The sequence below is a fragment of the Rhinatrema bivittatum genome, chromosome 9 (genome assembly GCF_901001135.1).
Source record: "Rhinatrema bivittatum chromosome 9, aRhiBiv1.1, whole genome shotgun sequence".
Lineage (NCBI taxonomy): Eukaryota > Metazoa > Chordata > Amphibia > Gymnophiona > Rhinatrematidae > Rhinatrema > Rhinatrema bivittatum.
This window is the reverse complement of record NC_042623.1, coordinates 120,993,002-121,018,635: the sequence shown is the minus strand read 5'-3', so window position 1 is coordinate 121,018,635 and position 25,634 is coordinate 120,993,002. Positions and strand designations below refer to the sequence as shown.

General features: G+C 42.3%; 1 protein-coding gene across 2 annotated transcripts in view; it reads left to right on the top strand.

Annotated features, from left to right (window-relative positions):
• Positions 1–654: 654 nt before the first annotated feature.
• The window catches only part of PPM1H (protein phosphatase, Mg2+/Mn2+ dependent 1H), a 286,682-nt gene continuing 261,702 nt past the window's right edge, over positions 655–25,634 (top strand). The window contains exon 1 of one of the 2 annotated variants that reach the window (XR_003858625.1): positions 655–1,145. Coding sequence is in view for 1 of the 2 variants with exons in the window: in XM_029615841.1 (XP_029471701.1) it covers positions 913–1,145 (233 nt within the window). In the remaining variant the exon portion in view is untranslated. The remainder of the gene's footprint in view (positions 1,146–25,634) is intronic. The other variant, XM_029615841.1, reaches the window with a different exon arrangement.

Genomic DNA, 25,634 nt, shown 5'->3' with positions numbered 1-25,634 from the left:
ATTATATTTATTATGCATGAACAATAAAATATCGTACACCCTTCAAAGTACGAGAGTTTTGTGCCCTTTACAACACAATCTTATTTTCTATTGATCTTATTGCATCATGGGTGAAATGCTTTGAAAATTTGGTAGAGTAGGGTGTTTTCTGGCTGCTATGTCTCTGTTGTAATAATTCTATTACAGTCAGTGTCAAAGCTTTTATCATGTTTATTGCTGGGCCCACTGATTATTGGATTTCTTGATGTCCAATGCTGGTTCAGTTTATTTGCAATATGGCTTATCTTTTTCACAGGCCATGTTTAATGCATTTAATGGATTGCAAAAACAAATCAAGGTGGTGTGCACTCTAGAAAGGCAGTTTATACATTTTTTTTTTAAATATTGTATCAGACTTCCTCACAGATTACAAATGTGCGCAGATTATGCCCGTGTGTATGTGTGAGCGTGTTGGTGTTTTGTGAGCCTCTTCGTGACCTTCAATTCGGTTCACTTTTTAGGAGGCCATGCTGCACAATGCTGCCTAAAATAATTCTAGGGTTATCTCCCTTTAATGATTCGCTACATCTGCCTGTGAATGAAATCGCTAAAGCACGTTCTCTTTTTTTCCCCCACGAGGATGGACGGCTCCTGCTCGTTGCGGCTTTCTACGCCACGAATGGGCGATCGTCCGGCCAGGTCTCATCACATGACTCGGCTCCTGAGGGCTCCGCTCCGCGATCGCACACCTCGCCCAGCTCCCTGCCCTCTCCGCCGAGCTGGCTTCCTCGCCCGATCCATGCAGCTTTCCGGAAGTGCAGCCGGGAGAGGCAGAGCCACCGCACGGATTCCGGCGCCCTCCAGCATCGCCTTTTCCGCGCAGGCTTATTATTTTATTCTTGATGTTTCTCGCACTGCGGCGTGGCTAATAATATGCTCACGCGAGTGAAATCTGCCGTGGCCAATTTCATGGGAGGCATCATGGCTGGCAGCTCGGGATCCGATCATGCCAACAGCTCGGAGCTACCCGTGAGGTTCCCATATGGCAGACCCGAGTTCCTGGGACTGTCTCAGGACGAGGTCGAATGCTCCGCCGATCACATCGCCAGACCCATTTTGATCCTGAAGGAGACGAAGAGGTTGCCTTGGACCACCGGCTACGCAGAGTGAGTACCTGGCGACCGCCAGATCCGTGCCGAAGGAGCTTGTATCTGACGCACACCATAATCTTACCACCTCTTCCTGCTCGAGTCGCGCTGACATTTCACAACAACGTCACATTTATGGTTTAGGGGGTTAGATTTGCTGGAATGATCCCATGGAGTGTGGTTTCCCCAGAGGTAAAGGTGCTTGTAAGGTGGCGTATGCCATATAACCCCTCTTCCCCTCCCCACCAGGCTTGCATTACTGTGAGTAGATTTGATTGATAAGCTCCGTCCTCGCTGAGGAGGTTAGCGGGAAAGAGCTGCCAGGAGTGTAGGGGGGGGGAAACATGCATCTCCCCCTGGATTTCCATGTTGAGTTGGAAGGGGGTGTATTTTTCTCCCAGGCACGAGCTGACCATACACAGGTGTAAGCCATTCCGAGCAAGGTCGAGAGCTTGATTTCTGTGTATGGAGTTTATAGGGACTCAGATTGATTGTGGCTTTCAAAATTTGAGTTTTAGGTTCAGCCGTTACAATATGGATAATAGGCTTATTTGACAGCGTGTGTATGTTTGTGTGTCGTTGCCTGCATTTATCTGTATGGATAGGAAGAAAGCAGATGATACTGCCTTGAAACTAGATTGTAAACCGGCAATGCACCAGATTTTTATTAGCTAAACAAATAGTACTCTCCAGTAGGCTTATCTACTGTTGATCATTGCAACTTTTGGATATGGAGAGTTGTTTTCCAAAACTATCATCAGCTAAGATCTTTGGGGTCAATTTTTGAAGGGCGTAGGCTCCAAACATAGGCACCTAAATTGACCCTTTTGAAAATTTACTAGTGAGGAGACCCTAATATAGACTCCTAAAATGTGGGTAGCTACAGCGGCGGAGAAACCAAGGGGGCTCATTCACTAAGCCGAGTTAGGCCATTTATTGCACCAAAAAAAAATATCTACATGGTGATATTGTGAGATATTTGGAATATCTCCCGTTATTCAATCCCTGGCACAGTGCATATTTAAATGAGCTCATTAGCATGGATATTGACTCACTTGTCAATGCTCTTGGGGGCTAGTATTTGAAAGGGTCAGTGGCCCCAAGTAACCCCCCCCCCCACACACACACACACTCTTGGAGGCAGCTTATTGTGTAAATTAAAAATAAAAAGTACTTGTTAAGACTGGTGGAACTTTGTTCCAACCCCTTCCCTTCAGTAAAAAAAAATGCAGCTCCCGTTGGCCAGGAGAGTGGGATTCCTGGCTTCCCCCATTCACAATACCATCTTTGATGCGCCAGTGGATCCCTACCCCTCAGGCTTTCTCCTTATTTTTCTCCCTGGTGATCCATTGTGGGGTATAGATTACCCCTTTAGGCTCTGGGCCTGGTGGCAGCCATTTTCCAAAATAGTGCCACCTGGTATTTGCCACTGTCATGATAGGGACAAAGGCTGGGTGGCACTACTGTGGAAAATGACTCTGACCTGGGGTACTCCGTATCCTCACTGGACCACCAGAGAGACTTTGAAAAAGGAGGGTCCAGGTGATGGTCTAGACTGGGGTCAACTGGACCACAGAGTTGGCTATTTGATTAAGGGGGGGACACACTGGACCACCAGGGATGGTACTTTGAGTAGGGGGGTCAGCTAGGGTGAGGGTCCTGGCCATTGAGGCTCAGAATTTTTTTACTGAAGGGGAGGTGATTAAGGGCAGGTCTCGTCTAGTAAATGTTTATTTACACAATGGGTCGTATATCCAAGGGTGGTGGTGGGGGGTGGGGGTGGGGAGTCTATGCACTACCCTCGGGAGGTCCTTACTCAGGGCAGTTGGCCATTAAGCGATGGCAACCCCACAGTCCTGGAGCCGTCATTGCGCTTTGTTTGGGGGAGCTTTGTGACTCCCGTGTAATTTTTCCCTCAGGGAAAAATACTGCAGCTTAGTAAATGAGCCCCAAGTTAGGAGTTTAACACTGATTTTCAAATCTAGGCACCTAAGTTTGGTCCCTAAATCTAGGCAAAATAATAACATCCCTAAATTTAGGAACCTAATTTTTAGGATCCTATATTTTATGTGAATTTTCAGCTGAAAACGTAGACCCCTAAATTTGACTGATATAAATATAAGAGCTGAACGTTTTTGAACATCAGCCTCTCTCTGATTCTTCGGGCACGAATAGTGATGGACTCAGATTACAGTTCACTGTAATTACTGTTTCTTGCACTTTTTGTGAGTGGTTCTTTTAACTAAATTGCTTTTGTATGTGCAGCAAGGATTTTTCTTAGGACCAAAACAAAACTATAATTTTTGTTCTTTCTAGTTAAATATAGAATGCATTTGGGATCTCTACAAACTGCAGATTTTTATTTATTTATTTATTTGAGTTTTTTCTATACCGGCATTCGTGATAAGTATCACATCATGCCGGTTTACAATAAACAGGGGGGTGTGATAATAGGTTACAATAAAAAGGAACAAATAAGTGCTGAGCGAAAATAATTGCAGTTACAATAAAACAGGGAAATGTACAACTAGGAGCAGAGAAAGGCGATAGGAATTTAACAGAATACATTTACCCAACTTTAACAAAAAACATTTACAGAATTTATGGCAATTGCTGGGTTGTGTCATTTGCAATGTTATAATTTTCGGCGTAAGGGTAATGACTGGAAATTGGTTAGTAGTGAGTTAAGATTCATTCAGTGTCCGGAAAGGCTTTTTTAAATAGCCACGTTTTGAGTCTTTTCCTGAATGTTGGGAGGCAGGGTTCCTGTCATAGATCTGGTGGGATGGAGTTCCATAGAGGAGGTCCTGCTGTGGAGAATGCCCTGTCTCTGAAGGTTATATGATGGGAGGTTTTGGAGTGAGGTACCTGTAGAGATTCTTTATAATACTCTCTTATGGGTCTGGAGGAGGTATGTTTTCTGAAAGGGATTTGTAGATTGAGCGGCGCGTATTGATGGATAGCTTTGTAGATTGTGGTAATGGACTTATATAAGATTCTATAATGAATTGACAACCAATGTAGGTCTTTGAGGATTGGAGAAATGTGATCTCTTCTCCGTGAATTTGTCAATATTCTGGCTGCCGAGTTTTGAACCATCTGAAGAGGTTTAGTATGCGAAGATGGAAGACCTAATAATAAAGAGTTGCAATAGTCTAACTTAGAGAAGATTATTGCTTGTAAGATTGTTCTGTAGTCATGAGCGTGGAACAATGGTTTTATTCTTTTTAGGACGTGCAGTTTATGAAAGCAGTCTTTGGTGGTTTGGTTTATAAAAGCTTTTAGGTTTAGCCGATTATCAATGATCGCTCCTAGGTCTCTTACTTTCGTTATTTGTAAGTTTACTGGAGGATTTGTGGTGATGTTGCTGTTATCAGTGGATATGAAAAGGAGTTCCGTTTTTGAAGAGTTTAAGATTAGGTTGAGACTGGAGAGGAGGGAGTTGATTTCTCGAAGGCATGTTTCCCAGATCTCTAGGGTTTTTTTGATGGATTCTTTAATGGGGATCACTATCTGGACATCGTCAGCATATAAATAGTGTTTTAGGTTCAGTTTGGTTAATAACTGGCAGAAAGGGAGAAGGTAAATGTTAAAGAGTGTAGGTGAGAGGGATGAGCCCTGCGGGACTCCTAGAGAGGAAGGGTAGCGCTTAGATTCTTTGTTGTGTATTTTGACTTTGTAACCTCTATTTCCCAGGAATGTTTTGAACCAGGCCAGTGCCGTGCCTGTTATGCCGATGTTCGATAACTGGTTTAGGAGGATAGAATGGTTAATGGTGTCAAAAGCGGCTGAGAGGTCCAAGAGGATCAATAAATAGGCGTGACCTTTATCGAGGTCACGCCTATTGTAATAATGACTTTGATAGGAGTGAGATAGAAGAGTTTGTATCCAGGTAATTTGCTGAGTTGCTTCACCTCTACTGGATTATTTCTTGCATATCTCAAGACTATAGAAAGAAGGAGCTGTAATCTCATGATTAGAGTTTGGAGTAAAGTTTTATTTATTTATTTATTTAGTTCGTTATTTTGTATACTGTCATTCCAAGTGAAGATCACAACGGTTTATAAAAATAACATTCATGTTTTTGTTCAACACATACTATGGGGAAGCACAGACTTAGGTAAACATGTATTTAGGTATAACAAATAATTCGGTATTACCTATTTGGTCGAGACATATTTTGGTATAACACATACTTCAGTAGTACATTTACTTTGATGAGATGTTTATTTTGGTGTAATCCAAACTGTGGTATAGTACCAAAGGAGGGTTATAGTTATGTACCTAGGTGTCAAAGCTGGAGGTATGGGGCTATATTCTGTCTATAGTTATGTATTTACATATCATAGCAAGGAATAAGGGGATATTTTTTAAGGGGTGTTGTCATGAGGTACTTTCAATCTCTTGTCTCTTAATATTGCCTGTGTCCATGTTGATGTTGTCTCAGCATTCTGATATGGTTAAATTGAGTAATAGGCATTTTTAAATAGCCAGGTCTTTAGCTCTGGTTGGAATATTTTTTTTTCTGAGATCATATGTAATGACTCTGGTAGTGAGTTCCATAATTTTGGACCTGCTATGGAAAACATGCACTCTCTCTTATGTGCTTCAGGTAGGTATTTTGGACTGTTGGTACAGTTAAAAGACCTTTGTTTTGGGATCTTAGTTTGCTGTGGTGTGTATTGTTGTAGCGTCACATCTGACAGTCCAAGGTTATCAGTGTGAATGATTTTAAATATTAGAGTTAATACTTTGAATTGAATTTGGTATTGTATCGGTAACCAGTGCAATGCAATTATTTATTTATTTTATTAAATAAATAAATAAATAAAATAAGAGATTGTAGGACCGTACGGAAGTCTTCGAAGTTTAATAGTGGTTTCAATCTAAGTAGAATGTGCAGTTTTACATATCCTGTAGTGATTAGTTTATTTACGTGCTTTTTCATTGTAATGTTTTCGTCTGTCTGGATTCCTAAATCTCGTACATTATCCGAGGGTGTAATTTGAAAATCACCAAGGTTTAAGGATGGGGGTTTAGATATTGAAGGATTTCTCCTTAACCAGATGATTTCAGGTTTTTTTTTTTTGTGTTTAATGTTAGTTTAAGTTGTGAGAGTTCTTGCTGAATTGCCTTCATGTACTGTACAGTGGACTCTTGACTTACGAACTCAATTCGTTCTAGAGGGCTGGTTGTAACTCAAGTTGGTTGTAAGTCAAGACTATTTTTCCCATAAGAAATAATGGAAATACCCATAATGCATTCCGAACCTCCCAAAGCATCCCTTACCTAACCTTTTCATAATAAAGGGTTGAAAATATGTCTAATTTACCAGAAACACCAATAATTTTCCTAGTGTACTCACCAAAAATTTATAAAATTGCCTAGCCTACCAGAAACAACAATTTCATACTGTACTCACCATTCAAGTTGATATCTTTGGCTTACAGGAAGGGAGGAGGGGGAGGATTCCCCCTTCCTCACCCCCTCAGAGCACATCTCTGGCCCCAAAACACTCATTTCCCCCTCCCAGCATACTCATTCCTCCCCTCCTGATACCTTGCTGTAGCCAGTTGAGTGCTACACTCGCTTTCTGCTGCTGCACAGAAGCTTCCTTGGTCACCAGTGATGCTGTTGCTTGCTGCAATGCCTTGCCGGGTCTGCCTACGTGCTCCTGTGAACATTTGCAGCTGTGGGTGCGCCTGAGATGGAGAGGCCTCATCGGCAGCAGCAGCCAATCACTGCAACAGCAGAGCAGAAGTCCCACCCACCAAGCCCAAAAAAACACGATTGACAGGAAAAAACGCCCAGTTAGAAGCAACCGCACGCACGAGCGGATACACATGGCCTTGGCCGGCATTCAGGTTGTAACTCAAGACTTTGGTTGCAACTCAAAACTAAAATTTTGGTTGTAACCCAAGTTGTTCATATGTCAGGCAGGTTGTAACTCGAGGGTCCACTGTATTTTAATGTTGTATTTTCTATTGATAAAGTGAATGGGATGTGGAACTGTAAGACATCTGCATATAAGAAGAAGGAGATAATTAGTTCTGTCAGTTTCAGAAATTCTTGGTTCTAGTGTTGCCTTTCTCTAGCTCTGGGTTTATGCGACTGCGGGCAAACATTTACCTTTAGTGCCTGCATGCAATTGGATGATAATCTTCCATACAGTTTGTATCCTAATGTTCAGGACCTTCCACAGCAGAGATGGCTGCATGAATGTTTCCACAGTAATTTGGTTATTATGAAGTATGTTGCATCTGGTTTAAATAAGGCATTATATGTTAGAGAGTTCTGATAACTATATTGATCCTAGAGAAAACTGGAATCTTATGGTTATGATACCTTTTATAATTGAGCTTGAATAGGAATTTAGCTGAAGGTGGTGCTGTACATAGAGTTTTCATATTCTCATATGTTCCTTCTTCAGATGAGAAACCGTAGAAATACATAATATTACCTTTAGTATTTAAAGAATGTCAATGAATCTTATTCACCCTGAATACTCAAAATACCCTTAACACTTTGCTGAATATGGAGGTCTACGCTTTAAAACTACCCTTCTGAATGGCATTGAACAAATCACAAGATAGTCAGGGTAGCAAAGCCTGACTCTGGAAATCTGCAATACTTGAAGTGAAGAAGAGTGGTTATATTGTTGACTCAATGTTTGTTTGTCCCTCTCCTTGCTCTGACGCTCTCCTCGTTCCTTTTTGTGTCTTTGGGTTTATGTTTTCTGCTGTAGTCATTCTTGAGCAATAGCAAGGCCTGCAGTTTTTGTGATTCTGCAGTGTAGTGAGTGCTTGCTTCTGGGATTATATATAGATTCCACTCTTATTCGTGGGGGCAGGGAGTGAGGAAGGAGAATAAATCTTCAAGATGCTATAGTGAGGTGGGGGTGGGGGCTGCACTATACATTTATTCTGTACCTCCTTTCTCCCAGTCGTGTGCAAGTAATTGTGTTCCCAAGAACTTTCGCTTTAGTCAGAGATAAATGAGTTGCAAAGCATTTTCAGAAGACTGTGAAAAAAAAAAATTCTATTTACATTTAATAGCAGTTGATTAGCGTAAATCTGCAAACTTTCACCTTTTCTTGCGTTTCTGCCTTAGGCTCCAGACCCATAGGAATGGATTTCCTTTCTGGGCAAAACGCTCCCCATCTCCATCCAGTTAGCTTTAGTGGCTGCTCAGTACTTCACCTAGAGTTTCTCCCTCTCTTCCTATAACAGTGTGGTGATCTGGGATGTGGCTCCCAAAGTGGCCAGGGATTCCTGATTCTGTTTCTTATTGGTCTGGGATGTAGGACAGCTCTCTTTCTCTCTTCTCATGCCCTTTTTCCTCCTGAAGGACTTGATACACTCCTCCTCCTTATTCACCCCCTTCCGGAAGGACTCGCGTGACATGAAGCTGGAGGGGAGGTACTGGAATGTGTCACGGGCTAGGTTAGGGGCTGGCTGGCTTTGTCTTTAAGGAAAGCAAAGGGGCCTTGTATGCAAATGCAGAATTTGCCACAGAATCTAATTTTTATGCATTACAGAAATAATTGAAGTGCAAACAACAAAAAGAGTTTAAAAACCAAGACTTCTTCTGAAGAGGCAAACAGAAGTTTTAGGGACTACCTTTAAGAGATTTAGTTTATCTACAAACACATTAAGTAGGTGGACCAGTTGTGATCAGGGTAAAACATTTCTTTTGACATTTATAAATAAAGTACAGATGAATATTAGTGCATTTAAATGCTAGTAAAGAAGTGAAAAGAATATTTAAAATGAACCATTTCATATGCATATTTACATTCAGTGTAAGTAGCAGACCTTAAATATTTACAAGTTAAAATGGTCTGTGCTTATATGGGATTTCTAATTTAAATATGATGTTAAGCAACCTCCACCCACATATCTCATGTCATAGACGGCTAGGAGCCTTGCGGTATATTCATGTTGGTGGTAGAGGCCAGAGAAACTGACTTGAAAGTAAGAACATAAGAACATAGGAAAATCCATACTGGGTCAGACCAAGGGTCCATCAAGCCCAGCATCCTGTTTCCAACAGTGGCCAATCCAGGCCATAAGAACCTGGCAAGTACCCAAAAGCTAAGTCTATTCATTGTTACCATTGCTAATGGCAGTGGCTATTCTCTAAGTGAACTTAATAGCAGGTAATGGACTTCTCCTCCAAGAACTTATCCAATCCTTTTTTAAACACAGCTACACTAACTGCACTGACCACATCCTCTGGCAACAAATTCCAGAGTTTAATTGTGCGTTGAGTAAAAAAGAACTTTCTCCGATTAGTTTTAAATGTGCCCCATGCTAACTTCATGGAGTGCCCCCTAGTCTTTCTACTATCCGAAAGAGTAAATAACCGATTCACATCTACCCGTTCTAGACCTCTCATGATTTTAAACACCTCTATCATATCCCCCCTCAGTCGTCTCTTCTCCAAGCTGAAAAGTCCTAACCTCTTTAGTCTTTCCTCATAGGGGAGCTGTTCCATTCCCCTTATCATTTTGGTAGCCCTTCTCTGTACCTTCTCCATCGCAATTATATCTTTTTTGAGATGCGGCGACCAGAATTGTACACAGTATTCAAGGTGCGGTCTCACCATGGAGCGATACAGAGGCATTGTGAGTATAGTGTGTGAGAGCTGCCATTACCTAACAGAGAGCAGAGGAACACCTAAGCTGCAGGGAGGGTACGTCTGTTTATGTAGCGGAAAGGTGCTATTTAATCCAAATAAGTTGGAAATTAGCTGGATAAGTGTGCACAACTCAAATCTGCATATTTATACTTCCAGTTTTACAAGGATACACGTATAGATTTTTATGTCATTAATTTGATGCTTTTACACTCATAAATCAGGGTATTTTATAACATGCGCATGACAATGAAATAATCAGTTTTACCGTTTAATCTAGCAGTTCACCTAGTCCATATCCAGCTCATGATGACCCTCCTGGTTCTTCAGCCTGAAATTCCCCATTGCACTCATATTCTCTACCCACTTATACCAGATGTTGAGCAGAAGTAAATATACGCAAGTAAAAGCATCACTTTGGCAGGTTTTAAAATAGCAACTAATTTGTGTAAATGTTTACCCTGCCCCAAAATATCCCTGGCATGCCCTTTCCTTACATGTGCAAAGTTACTCTCAGACCCCTATTTACTCGTGTAAGTTGCAGTTTTGAAAATAGTATGTATTCGCGTATGTGTAATTTTATGTGTCCAAGTGCTAATTTTTATGCACACAGGGGTAGATTTTCAGACGAGCGCGAACAGCCTACTTTTGTTTGCGCTCCAGGCGCAAACAAAAGTACGCTGGATTTTAGTAGATACGCGCGTAGTCGCGCGTATCGGCTAAAATCCTGGATCGGCGCGCGCAAGGCTATCGATTTCGTATAGCCTGCGCGCGCCGAGCCGCGCAGCCTACCCCCGTTCCCTCCTAGGCCGCTCCGAAATCGGAGCGGCCTAGAAGGGAACTTTCCTTTGCCCTCCCCTCACCTTCCCCTCCCTTCCCCTACCTAACCCACCCGCCCGGCCCTGTCTAACCCCCCATCCTACCTTTGTCGGGGGATTTACGCCTCCCGGAGGGAGGCGTAAATCCCCGCGCGCCAGCGGGCCTCCTGCGCGCCGGGCCGCGACCTGGGGGCGGGTACGGAGGGCGCGGCCACGCCCCCGGGCCGTAGCCACGCCCCCGTACCCGCCCCCAAAACGCTGCCGACACGCCCCCGCAACGCCGCGCGCTCCGGCCCCCGCCCCCCGACACGCCTCCCGACACGCCCACTCCGAAAACCCCGGGACTTACGCGAGTCCCGGGGCTCTGCGCGCGCCGGGAGGCCTATGTAAAATAGGCTTCCCGGCGCGCAGGGCCCTGCTCGCGTAAATCCGCCCGGTTTTGGGCGGATTTACGCGAGCAGGGCTCTGAAAATCCACCCCACAGTGTTTGAAAATTCACCCCAGTGTGAGTGATAAATTTAGGATTTTCTGGATTATCTGGGTATATTTAGCCATTTTGAGATGAATATTATGCTAACTGGCTAAATTATTAAACTCATCTTAAGAATGCCTCCAACCGGCCTTTTTTTTTTACCTGGCTTAATTTGTGCAATTTGCAGTTTTAACTGAATAAATTTAGCCAGTTAAAGAGACCATATTTTTAACTGGGTGATTTTAGCCAGTTAAATCTTTTCAGTATTGACCTCCTTGGAGCCTATGCTTAAAATGTTCAGGTGATGACTCTCCACTGCTAACTCTTTTTTTTTTCATGAGCAGTCTCAGCCCAAACTGAGGCCTAGTTTCAGGTTTCAGCTCTCTGGTAGGAGGAAGGATTCAGCTATTCCTTGAGGAGTGGTGGAACATCACCAAGGACTATTGTGGAGTCTAGTTACTGTTTGGTGTGAGTTGCTGGAGGATGGGAGAAGTACAATGTGTAGCCTTCAATCCAGATCTGTCTCACTCGAATCAACTTTGTCTCGAGGTGGAGTTGCTTCTCAGCCAGCAGGCAGTAGAGCTTGTCCCTCCCAAAAAATATGGCGGTGGGTTCTATACCCTCTATTGTCTTATCCCCAAGAAGTTGAGGTGCTTGAGACTTATTCGGAATTTACAGAGATTAAACAAGAGCCTGTTACAGGAGAAATGGAAGATAAACACCTTCCATACTATCCTACCCTTCATCCAAGCAGATATCCACCCTGGATCTGAAGGATCCACCTGTCTCCCTGGAAATGTCTCAGATTCATGATGGAAGCATCTCAGTACCAATAAAAGCCCTCCCCTTCTGTCTCTCGGCAGCCCCGAGGGTCTTTGTGAAATGCCTGGTGTTAGCAACATCATTTCTTCACCATCAGAGGAGACGTATGAGAAGAATTGTGGGGATAGTTTGGTATTAGGGTAACAAAGTGTAGTGCCATGTTTCAGCACCTACTGAGGAAGCCTGTTTAAAATCGGTTTCCACTTTCAAACAATTAGGAGCCCAGGTCTGTCCTGTTAGCAGACAGTAGCTATAGCTTATTTGGTGAAGTCCCTTAATATTTCAGTAGAGCTGTGCCAATAAATAGAGAGCCCTTACTATGGCACCTCTCTCAGAGGAGAGGGGTGAGTGTAGTGGTGTGAGTCAGTTAGCTTCTCTTTTTAAGTTGTTAAAATTAGGTAGTAGGGAGAAGATTAACCTTTGTGGCAAGAGTTTCAGCCATCGCAAGTGAACAACACCACCTCAAAAATGCTAGCCAGCCTCAGTAACCAAATCAGCTAATTGCTTTTACACACCAACATCTTCAGCAGCAAGTCTTAGAAAGGAGAGTCCACAAAAAGAAACACCATTCCATAGTAAAGTGTGAGGACAGAGGAAAGTCATAGAAAAGAGAGACAATAGAAAGAACACAAAGAGAAGTATAGCATAGAAAGAACATAAAATCACAAACTAGAGAGAGACAAAGTGAGAAAAAGAGAGAAGACTTGCTCATACCTGAGAGAAGACAGTCACATCAATGTTTTCTTTAGAGGGGGTGACTCTGAAAAACAAAGTAGGTACAGACAGTTCTTAAATGAAAAGAAATGCTTAGAGAAGTAAAAGTTAATTAAAGGTGTCAAGTAAAGCTTTATTTATATAACTAAAAGAGTTTTTATATTAGGCCTTAATTTTTAGGAGAGAAAAGAGAATTCACAATTTAGTAATTGTTTAAATTGAAGACAGACAGAATTGAAGTTCTGAATATAACTGTTTTAATTTGTTCACTCAATAGGAGAGTATAATCCTATAATTTTAATTTATCCCTGCCTCCCCTTCAGTCCCTGGGAGAAATAGCTGGGTGGGTTGCAGACCCCTTTCCCCTGTGGGAGACCCAGCTGGGAGGAGGACATTAAGCTGTGTACCTTGTGAGATACTTTCCAAGGACCCACCACCACCACTGAAGGTACAACTACAGATAGCATCATAACCCTCGGCCATGAGGGAGATCCCCTTACAAAGGTCACAGTTTATAAATGGAATGGAGAATAAAAAGGAAAATATATTACCTTAATCATGTCACGTGTGACTGCACTTTGAGTACTGCATGCAGTTTTGGGTTATCCCATCTCAAAAAAGACATAGGAAAACTAGAAAAGATGCAGAGGAAGGTGACAGAATTGATAAAGGGGATGGAACGGCTCTGTTATTACGAGTGGCTCTTCAGCTTGGAAAAGAGACAGCTGAGATGGGCCATGATAGAAGTTTATAAAATCATGAGTGGGATGGAACGGATAAATAGTTATTTGCCCTTTCAAAAAATACTAATACGAGGAACACTCAATCAGGCCGATGTAATTTTGGCACGTGTAAAACGGAAGCTCATGAATGAGTGCCCGCTCTCCCAACACGCGCCGACCCACCTCTCCTGGGCGCCCCATTTTAATATTTAAATGGGCTGCCACGGTCAGAAGGAGGCGCTAGGGGGAAATTGTATGTCCTTAGTGCCTCCTCGGCATCGGGCGCCCAGGAGAGGTGGCTGTCAGTGCGGGTTAGGAAAACGGCCGCTCATTAATTATCTGTTTTCCTAACCTGACCACCAGTGACATTTAAAAAAAAAAAAAATTCCCATTCTCCTTTTTTTGTTCCTCCGACTTAATATTTCCACAATATTAAGTCGGAGGCATTACAGAAAAGCAGTATTTCCTGCTTTTAACAGGTGTTAATTTTTGGGAGTAAAAATGTGCATGTCGGGCGCTCTTTTTTTTTTTTTTTTGCATCGGGGGTAATAGTTAATAGTCTCATCAACATGAATTTACATGTGATGAGCGCTATTAGCTACAGGCTGATTTGGACGCACGCTTTGAACGTGCTAATCCCCTTATTGCCTGAGGGGTTTTGGACATATGTCCAAACATGTGTAAAGCCGAATGCTTGGCCGAGCACACTATATTGCATCAGCCCGAATGAAACTAACAACCAGCAGATTTAAAACAAGTAGTAGAAAGTACTTTTTTACCCAATGAATGATCAAACTGTGAAATTTTTGTTCCCAGAGAATGTGGTTAAGGCAACTAGCATAACCATAACACATTATTAGCCGGGTAGGTTAAGGAAAGCTATAGATTTTCCTTGGAGTGAGTAACAGGAAATAGATCTATTTTATGGAATCTGCAAGTAATTACAATCTTGGTTGGCTACTGTCAGAGAGAGAATGCTGGTCTCAGTGGACCTTGTTCTGACCCAGCATTGCATCTCTTATGTTCTTACGACAGCAGAGCTGCCAGAATTTCCTTAAGTTCCCTTAATAAACTCTGCGGTATACCATCCAACCTTATTGCTTTTATTTTACTTCTAGATTTGCTAGCTCCTCATGGACACAGTCTTCTGAAGATTAACTGAGGTTTATTCTCCCTTCCATTTCTAATTGTGACAGTAATCTGTGGTCCTATTTCAAGCCTTTCCTCAGTGAACACTGAAAAGAAATATTTGTTGAGCAATTCAGCTTTCTTCTCAGCAGCTTATACATATATTCCTGTCCCCTGCCCCTTTGTATTTTACAATCCCATTTTTTTTTTTGCAGTTATTCCTGACACTAATATCTCAAGTCTTGTTGCCCTCTTTTACTGTATTAGCTATTTTTTCCTTCCATTTGCACCTTTACTTTCCTGACTATTTTCCTATCTTCTCCAGATATTTTCTGCATTTCTCACTATTCACGAATGCTAACTTTTTTTTTTAAACCACTGTTTTAGAAAATCACAATGGCTCCTTCCCCCCCCCCCCCCCCCCTTCTTACATTTTATTTACCTTCCTAACAAAATTGTTTGTTGCCCTTAAAATAGCTCCTTTCAGTTTATGCGATCCAGTGAATGCATTCTTAAGGATTTCCAAATTTTAACAAAATTAGTTTTCCTGATGTTCGGGTCCCTTGACTTTGAATGAATCGCTCCTGCTTGTGCTCTAATAATGAATCACACCATTTGGTGTTCACTGAATCCTGGTTGATCTGAGCTATTCCATCAGAAACCTTCTCTCCATTTGTAAGCACCAGGTCCAGTATCGCCCCCTCCTCCGTGGGCTCCATTACCCGTCGCTGGAACAGTTCTTCCTGCATATAATCCAGGATCTCCAGTCAACATTTATTTATTTAAAAAAGCATTTCTTAATCGCTCTTCCAGATTAAATGTTGCTCAAAGCGACTGGTAGCAATTTTGGTAAATATCTTAAATTAAATCTCTATCCATTTGTTTTTCCTGCTAAGGAGGTCCTTATAATCACACTAGAATAAATGGATGTTCCATCTCCATTTTCCAGATTAACCCATAGTGCCTTCTCCTTACTTTTTAAGCCATGCCTTTCTGTCGCTTTATATATAAAAAATATTAGCACCACTCCTCCCTATCATTCATGAATAGATTATAGCCTGGTATAAATATATTCTGGTCATTGTTTTCCATGTACGACATCTCTGACTCTCACTATGACAACTTTTTCCATATTTACCTTTAGATATGGTATTTTATTTTCCCATATGCTGTAGGGATTACTGTACATAGCTTTCCAGACGCTGCTATTTTATCCCATTTCTCTATGTTTAAAGATTACTTACCGAAGAACTTTTACTTAGATTAGAGCTTTGTTCACTCACCTCTGATGATCCTAGTTTAAAGCCCTCTTCAGTAGTTTTGCCAGTCTATTCAGGAACACGCTGCATCCATTTTTCAATAGGTGGATCACATTTCTGCTGAGCGATCCTTGAAACATCCCGTGGTCCAAGAAGCTGAAATGCTCTCATCGACACCGTCTACACGGTCATTCATTCATCTCTCAAATGCAAGCTTCCCTGCCTGAGGATTGAGGAGAATATCACCTGTGCACCTATCTGCATTACTCTCTTTCTCAGAGCCATGAAGTCACTTTTGTTCCATGCCTTGTGTGATACCTCGCGGTATCATTTGTGCTAATGTGGATGAGCAGCATCAAACAGTAGTCAGTAGGCTTAATGATTCTCAGCACTCTCTCTGTAAAGTTTCAGATCTTGGTATCCAGCAGACAGAACAGTTCCTGGGATGTGTCTGATTGGCAGATGGATGCCTCTGTGCCCCTCAGAAGCAAGTTACCACCACTATTACCCTTCGCTTCATAGGCATATTGATTGATTGAAATTGCAGCTTTGTAGTTTACAATATTCAGTACCTCCTCATCCTGGAATGGTTTCTTCTCCTCCACATATAGGGCTGTGTACTGGCTCTTCAGCTTGAGGGAAATTGGAGTCCAGGCATAATGATGGGTAGCTGTAGTAACCTGAATCTAACTATTATTTTGTGGTCCAGTATCACTGTCCGTTCTGTTTGAGTTTTCTTTCTTTAGCATTTTGGCAGTGTAGTTTCCTGTTTATTTCTCAACCTTGCCACCTCCTTTCTCAGGGAGTTGATTTGCAGACTACTTTCTTACTGAATTGGCCCCTCACTGTGGATCAGGATATCCATCTAGACAGCAGTAGAAGTAGTTACTATGGCAACAATTTTGATGATACAATGACTCTTGGCCATCCTTCAGTTATTAGGAGCTCCTGGTACCTGTTCGTAGAAATGAGACCAACCAAAGTCCCTATCTTTTCCTCATCTGTCCTGTAGATGTAATAATTATTTATTTAAAATTATTTATATCCTATACCCTCCAATTTTCAGGGTGGGTTAAATAAAAAACTTACATAAATTCACATTAAAAAAAAAAACAAGCAAATTAAAACACACTAATACTGTAAAATACAATTGCCAGGAAAAAAAAAATAATGAACTGCAAATGTCAATAGCTGGGGAGAGGAGCACGATATCTGAATTGCCTGTTTAAATAAGAGTATTTAGAGCTTTCTTAAACTCCTTAGTATCAGTAATGGTACGGATGGTAAGAGAAAGTGAGTTCCCCACTGTGGGGCTGGCAATACAGAAAGCTCTTTCAGTTGTAATGGATAACCAAACCTACTTAGCAGCTGGGTCATCGAGCAGACACTGGTTAGCAGACTTGTGGTTTTTGGTACGGATGTAAAAATGTAAAATTGAACTAATCCAAGGGAAGGAAATGTCATTGAGTAAACTATGCTCAGTTTACTGCAATCTTGTTATGTATATGCCATTGGCTCGGCAACTAATGTAGTGATTGAAGTCCAGGTGAAATATGATCATGTAATCTTGTACCGATAGGAAGGTGCACAACAGAGTTTTGTTCTAATTGTAATGACCTTTGTGTTCATTGAGGAAAACCTATATAAAGGGAATTGCAGTAATCTAAACCTCTGAGAATGAATGCTTGAACAATAGTTCGGAAATCAATGGGATCCACAAGAGGTTTGAGGTGACGGAGTAACCTAAATTTAGCATATGAAGCTTGGATGACAAATTTAATCTGTGGTTTCATGGTTAAAATGGGATCTAAAACACCTAGATTTCACACAGTATGTGAAATGGGTCGTGTATGGGTGTGAAATATAAAAGTAGTTGATATTTAGTATGAAAATAAATGGGCAAGAATAATTTCTGTTTTTGAAGGTTAAGAGTAAGTCTCTTATGTGTGAGCCAGGTTCTTATAATAGAAAGACATAAGGAAGCAAATCGAGCAGTAGCAGACCAGGTGGATATGAGAGGGAAAGAAAACTGAATATAATCAGTGTAGAGCCTTTATATAAGAGCAAAGGTAGACAGTAGGTAACAGAGGGTTGTTAAGTATACATTGAATAAAGCAGCAGATAATGCAGAGCCTTGAGACATACCAGTAGTGATTAGTGACCAGACTGAGGATGCAGAGGGTATTTAAATTCGCTAGGATCTATTATGAAGATGAGTGAACTGTGCCTGCAAGACCAATTTCAGATAGGCAGGTTAAAAAAAAATCATGATTTATGGTGTCAAAATCAGCAGAAAGGTCTAACAAAATTAAAATGCAAGTTGAACCTGAATCGAAACCATGATGAATAATATCTGTACTAGATAGCAGAAGTGTTTCACTAGTGTGAAATTCCATATAACCAAATTGATATTGGTCAAGGGCGTCACAAAATTGTGAAAGCTGATTTAGTACAATTGATTCAGTTATTATGGCCAGAGACAGGAGAGATGATATTAAACAAAAATTAGCAAAATCTGAACTGTTGGCTGATGTTTTTTTAGGATTGGGCGAACAGAGGCTTGATTTAATAATGAAGGAACGTTACCTGAGGAAAGAGAGAGATTAACAATTGATTCAGCAATATGTCAAACTAGTTTCATCAGGGGAGTCTAACAAGGATTAAGTGGACTGGTATAGGGTCTGAGTTTGGAAATGACTTGAAGGATTTCAGTCTCTGCTACGTGCTTGGAATCCCACCAGGATTAAATATCATTACTAGCTGGTGTGGAAGGAGGAGTTTAGGAAGGAAATGCAGAGCAGAGTTTTGTGATTTTTAGAGTTGAAAAAAATTTGCCAACAAATTGCGAACTTGTGTGGGAAAGCTGGCTGGGGGTAATTAGAAGACTTCTGGGAAGAAGTAGTAAGATATTTTACTGTATTGAACAATACCCGGGGGTTATTTCCTGAGGCTCTGATGTATCTAGTGAAATACTGTTTGTTTTTTTTTTTGCTGAGTTAGCTGCATTTCTATACAGAGATAATTGCTGGATATATGCTTTTTGGTTTATTGGAATTTGTTTCCTCTAGCGATATTTGAGTTTATGTAGGGTATGTTTAAGTGTTGTTAATGACTGGGTATACCAAGGCATTTTGTTTTTTTATAAGGAAGGAGAACTTTCCTAGGGTGAGCGAATCGATTGGTTGCATTTTGTATAACATTGTGTCAGTTGTGAACTATTTTATCTAAGAAATCAGTAGGAAGAATTGGAATTTAGAGAGACTAGCTTTTCTTTAAAGAGATCAGGGTCAATGTATCGACCTATGAATTCATTGGGGGGGGGGGAGGGGGGTTCGGGAACAGAAATCTGTGTAGAGATTGCTAAATTATTCATAGCACTGATTAGTGATCAGACCATGATACACTCAAACTCTTGATTTAGTAGTTTTAAATGAAAAATTGAGGCGTGAGATCTAATGTGTGTCTGGCTCAGTGTTAAGGGCATTGCATCAAAGAGTGTTTGTCATAGCTGATAAAGGTATTTGATCTACATGAAGACTGAAATCGCCTAGAATGATCAGGCGCTCAGGAGAGTGGCTGTGTGTCTATAACAGCCTGGCCAGAGCTCCCCACCCCTGATTGGTTCTTTTCACTGGCACTTGTCTGTGAGGGAACCAGTCCCCTTTCAGGATAGCCTTTGGAGGGGGAATTGGGCTTTTCACTGACATGTGATGGTGAATGGACTAATCGGCAGTAAGTGAAGGAGTGAGTAGATTGGTATTGCGTGCCCTATACTTGATGTTGATTTCTTGCCCGACTGAAGGAGTGAATAAGTTGGGGATGCTGCTTTTTGTGGCTCCTCCTACTCCAGGGGCGATCCGAGAAACTACAGACCAGTTAGCCTGACTTTAGTGCCAGGAAAAATAATGGAAAGTGTTCTACATATCAAAATCACAGAACATATAGAAAGATATGGTTTAATGGAACAAAGTCAGCATGGCTTTACCCAAGGCAAGTCTTGCCTCACAAATCTGCTTCACCTTTTTGAAGGAGTTAATAAACATGTAGATAAGGGAGAACCGGTAGATGTAGTGTATTTGGATTTTCAGAAGGCGTTTGACAAAGTTCCTCATGAGAGGCTTCTAGGAAAAGTAAAAAGTCATGGGATAGGTGGTGATGTCCTTTTGTGGATTACAAACTGGCTAAAAGACAGGAAACAGAGAGTAGGATTAAATGGACAATTTTCTCAGTGGAAGGGAGTGGGCAGTGGAGTGCCTCAGGGATCTGTATTGGGACCCTTACTTTTCAATATATTTATAAATGATCTGGAAAGAAATACGACAAGTGAGGTAATCAAATTTGCAGATGATACAACATTGTTCAGAGAAGTTAAATCACAAGCAGATTGTGATAAATTGCAGGAAGACCTTGTGAGGCTGGAAAATTGGGCATCAAAATGGCAGATGAAATGTAATGTGGATAAGTGCAAGGTGATCCATACAAGGAAAAATAACCCATACTATAGTGTTTAAAACCTCGGACTAATAAGACCAATAAAGACCAATTTTAAGAATCATAAAAGTGAGAAGTTTAATAAAAAGAAATGCGTGGTTTCTTTGGAGCAGCAAGCAATACAAAGCAAGTGGTGCAAAGCTCAAATCTGCTCAGTCCTAATACTGCTAGTACACAGGGTTATAAAGGGTTACCTTCAGCCAATCAACAGGTGTCTGCATGTACCCGCCTCTTATCTCATAGCCAATTAATATATTTGTGCATGTGTACGTGCCTGGTTACTATGGGCAGAAGCTTCTGCTGTAATTTCCAAGAAATGAGTCCAAGTAAGTTTCGTTTTTACTCAGGTATGATGTCATCTGTGCTGGCTATCAATCCACTAGGTGTAGTTTTGTGCTGGCTAGTCATACATTCCCCCCCTTTTGAAGGGTTTCTCCTAGGAACCTTTCACACCTATCTGCGTTGCACATCACCTGTCTTAGGTTGTTCCGCCTAGTTAAGGCTATTCCTTATTGGCTAGAGACTTACCCGTCCTAGTACCAATGTGCTCATTTTTCACAGATAGCTATTATTGGTGGTGGGGAATGGTATGTTAATGTCATTGGAATCCAGGAGTAGCAAGTTCAAGGTTTCAGCTTGATTGAGCATGATCCGTGTGTTGGTCTGGTTTACCAGCATTTCAGAGACTTGGTCGTGGCATCTTCGTAGGCAGATACAAAGGCATGGCAAGCAGAGGCAGACAACAAGTCCCAGTAAGGCAATCATACACATGGAGCCAATTAGAATTTTGAATCCTGGACCTCAGCTAGAGAACCAAGATCCAAGGGATCCAAATGGATCACTGACATCAAGTCCTTTCCAGGTTTGCACAGGTACATGTGCAATTGACATCATGTTGCAGGTGATCTCTTCAATTACTTCACCCTGGTCGTCTGTTTGAAGACAACAGTTACTAAGGTTAAATTTACCACATAGTCCTCCTTCTGAAGCTAGTATGTAGTCTAACGCTAGACAATTTTGGTAAATGGCATTCCAGAAACCCTTTTGCTGTGTAGCTAATATTCTCAGTACTTTTGCAGTTTCATTAGTAATTATTTCAACAACAGCTTGTAATCTTATAATACGGTTTAACATATAAATTGGAATTCTGTAACCCCAAGAGCCTTCCTGAGCCCAGGAGGCTGGGTCGTAATAGGCCATGATAATGGGCCAATAGGAAATTACCATTTGAGCTTTCGTGGTATAGTTGAGGGAAGATTATGACAAGCAAGAGACATTGCCTATAGCTATAGTGTGCAATACTTTGTAAGGTCTATGGATGCACTATGTTGCAACAGTGGAGTGGGCCAATATCCACTGTGCTTTCCCACGTCTGGGAGGTAACTGAATACCAGAAACATTCAGGGAAGTAAAAGATGCTATAAGGAAAAAGAAGATCCAGAGAAAAAGACAGATACTCGAAAAATAAGGAATTCAAGAAAACATTTGATCCATACTGAGATATATAATACACTCTAAAGAGGGTAAGCAGTGGGATATGTTATTTGAGTACTGTGATCAAAGCAGCTTTCATTGACAAAGGTAAAAAAAGACATATTACATAATCATTTAGCTGATTCAGTGAAGAAATGCATATACAATGTTAGGTTCCATATTAGGAGCTACCACCCAAGAAAGAGAATTAGGCATCATAGTGGATAACACATTGAAATCATCTGTTCAGTGAGCTGCGGCAGTCAAAAAAGCAACCAGAGTGTTGGGAATTATTAGAAAGGGAATGGTGAATAAAACGGAAAATGTCATAATGCCTCTGTATCGCTCCATGGTGAGACCGCACCTTGAATACTGTGTACAATTCTGGTCACCGCATCTCAAAAAAGATATAGTTGCGATGGAGAAGGTACAGAGAAGGGCGACCAAAATAAGGGGAATGGAACAGCTCCCCTATGAGGAAAGACTAAAGAGGTTAGGACTTTTCAGCTTGGAAAAGAGATGACCGAGGGGGGATATGATAGAGGTGTTTAAAATCATGAGAGGTCTAGAACGGGTAGATGTGAATCGGTTATTTACTCTTTCAGATAATAGAAAGACTAGGGGGCACTCCATGAAGTTAGCATGTGGCACATTTAAAACTAATCTGAGAGAGTTCTTTTTCACTCAAAGCACAATTAAACTCTGGAATTTGTTGCCAGAGGATGTGGTTAGCGCAGTTAGTATAGCTGTGTTTAAAAAAGGATTGGATAAGTTCTTGGAGGAGAAGTCCATTACCTGCTATTAGTTATGTTGACTTAGAAAATAGCCACTGCTATTACTAGCAACAGTAACATGGAATAGACTTAGTTTTTGGGTACTTGCAAGGTGATTATGGCCTGGATTGGCCACTGTTGGAAACAGGATGGTGGGCTTGATGGACCCTTAGTCTGACCCAGTATGTCATGTTCTTATGTTCTTATTGCGATGATGTTAGTGGGAGGAACCACAGAACACAGGATTTTTTTTTGTTGTTGTTGAGCCCTTGAGCCCGGCATGATTCTGCTTTCTGTGGTTCCTTCTATTTAGCATCACGACGATGCTGATGGGAGGAATCACGGAAAGCAGAAGTTTTTGCTTTTTTTTTGTGAGCCCTTGAACGCAGTATGCTTTAATGCCTGCTCCCAGGCAGGCATTGAATTTGCTGCGTTAAAATGGGCACCTTGGCCGCACAACAATTTTTGGCATTGCAGGGTAATAGCTAGTGGCCTTACCTACAAGGAATTTGCATTTGACGAGCTACATGCTTGATTGGACACGTGTCTTGGATGCACTAATCCCCGTATTGCATCGAGCGTAAGTCTGGCACATCCAGAACACACGTCCAACTGCGTGTTAAGTGGCATGCTGACTTAAACGCTTGATATTGCATTGGTCTGAGTACAAATACTAGGGGACACACACAGGTCTATCCAGTAAAGTGCGGCCGCGTTTACCCCGCTCCTAACCCGCGTTCTACTCACTTTCCGGCCGCGTTAGCCCTTCCTGCGATCCACAACCCCCTTTAACCTACCCTTACCGCGTCCTAAAATCCCCGGGCAACCCCTTCCGCACGCGGCATGTATATTGCATGCAAATGAGCGAATTAGCTATTCCCTAGCATCCAGTAACCCGCGCCCCGACTATCGCTATTTTACCCTGCCGTTTTGCAGCGCGTTTAACCTGCTAACTTACCGCCTACCCTTACTCCTGCGTTAGAGGCAGGGGTAAGGGTAGGCGGCAAGCTTTCCCCCAGCCCCCGCTCACCTGACCGCGTCCATGGATACTGGTCTCTGGGGCAGCCCCAGTCCTCTCCCCTCCTCCCGAAGCGAAAAAAAAGTTGCAAGAGAGAGAGGGGAGAGGACGGGCCATCCTACGCTCGGCGACTTACTTTTTGCAGCCCCCTCCGGACATCGTGGCTTCCCCCGTGCCAGTCCCCCTCTCCCCTCCTCCCAAAGCAGGGTGCGAAAAGCAGCCTTGCTCCGGGAGGAGGGAAGAAGGGACTGGCAGTGTAAAGCGGCGAAGCGACTTACTTTTTGCAGCCCCTCCTGACATCGGACGACCTCTCCTGACTCCAGCTGCTCGCGAAGATGGACGCCTGCATGGCCGCTGAAGACGTGACGTCACGACGTTTGGCTTCACGGCATGTGATGTCACGTCTTCAGCGGCCGTGCAGGCGTCCATCTTCGCGAGCAGCTGGAGTCTGGAGAGGTCGTCCGATGTCCAGAGGGGCTGCAAAAAGTAAGTCGCTTCGCCGCTTCGTACTGCCAGTCCCTTCTTCCCTCCTCCCGGAGCAAGGCTGCTTTTCGCACCCTGCTTCGGGAGGAGGGGAGAGGGGGGACTGGCACGGGGGAAGCCACGATGTCCGGAGGGGAGCTGGCAATCCCGACTTCCTGGTATCTGTCAATTCAAATGACATTTGAAATGACAGATACCAGCGTGGCCGTGAAGCGTTAGGCCCGCGCACCCAGGATACTGTATAGGCGCTCTATACAGTAAAATGGGTTGCGCGGGCCTAACGCTTCACGGTCGCTTCTTAGACGCAGCTTGCATTTGCAAGCTATTTACATACAGGATCGAGCGGTAGGTGAGCTGCACTGTGCGTGCGGCAACCGCGGGTGCGCCGGGCACTAACGCAGCTCTTCCTACCGCTCGTTACTGGATAGACCTGCTAGTGAAGTTACTAGTTGATACATTTAAATCTAATAAAAGAAAATATCCTTTACTCAATGTATAATTAAGTTCTGGAATTCATTGCCAGAGGATGTAATGAATGCTATTGGTGTAGATGCTTTTAAAAAAAGTTTGGACAAGTTCCTGGAGAAAAAGTCCATAAACCATTATTAAGGAGGAGTTGCAGAAATCCACTTCTTATTCATTGGATAAGCAGCATGGAATCTATCTACTTCTTGGGATTCTGCCAGGTACTTGTGACCTGGATTGGCCACTGTTGGAAACAGGATACTGGGCATAAACATAGAAACATAAAAATGATGGCAGAAAAGGACCAAATGGTTCATCCAGTCTGCCCAGCAAGCTTGTGGTAGCATCAAAAGTATCAGGCTTATTGGTTTAGAATAGTAACCCACATCAGCAAGTTACCCCCACTCCTTCTTGTTTTCCCAGACCTTAACATTTAGTGCCCTCATTGGTTGCTGTCTGAGTTCAATTCCCCCACCCCCTTTTTTTCCCCCTACTGTTAAAGTAAAGAGTAATATTGGAGTTGCATCAACAGCACGAACGCCCACCGGCCAAGGGCAGCAATCGCCACACAGCAAGCCACCCTCACGCACTTCCCTCTTCACCTCCAGTTCCCAGGGTTCCACAGTGTTGATGGACCTTTGATCTGACCCAGTATGGCAAATCTTATGTACTTATTATCTACATGAAGGTTAAAATCATCTAGAATGATAGTTTTCCCACAATTTGGAATAGCACAATTAAAGAGTTCAATAAGAGGTGAACAGTTCTGTGCAAGGAGGTCAGGCAGGCAGTATACTAAACAAATATTAAATAATTTACTCATCAGAAGCACTTTATAAGGTAAAGGTATGTCAACAGTATTTACACTGAAGTTAAGTAATTTCATGAAAATAATTAAAAGTACTTCTCTTCTTTGTAAACACTGTTGTGAAAAATAAGCATAATCCTGTGGACAACATTGATTTAAAAGCAGAATGTCAGTATTAGTGGCCAAGTTTCATTAACGTATAGACAATCAGGTTTTTCTGTAACTAAAAGTTTGTAAATTTCTAGTGCTTTTTTGTTAACAGAGGGGCCGATGCAATAATTTTCGCGGAAAGCGGGCGCTGACTTTTCAGTGCCCGCTTTCTTAATGCATGTATGGTGCCCGCAAGAGGGGCACCATGCAATAGGCAAATTAGGGGGTTGCGCTAGCAAGGAGGCTCTAGGGTTGCTTGCGCGACCTTAACGCC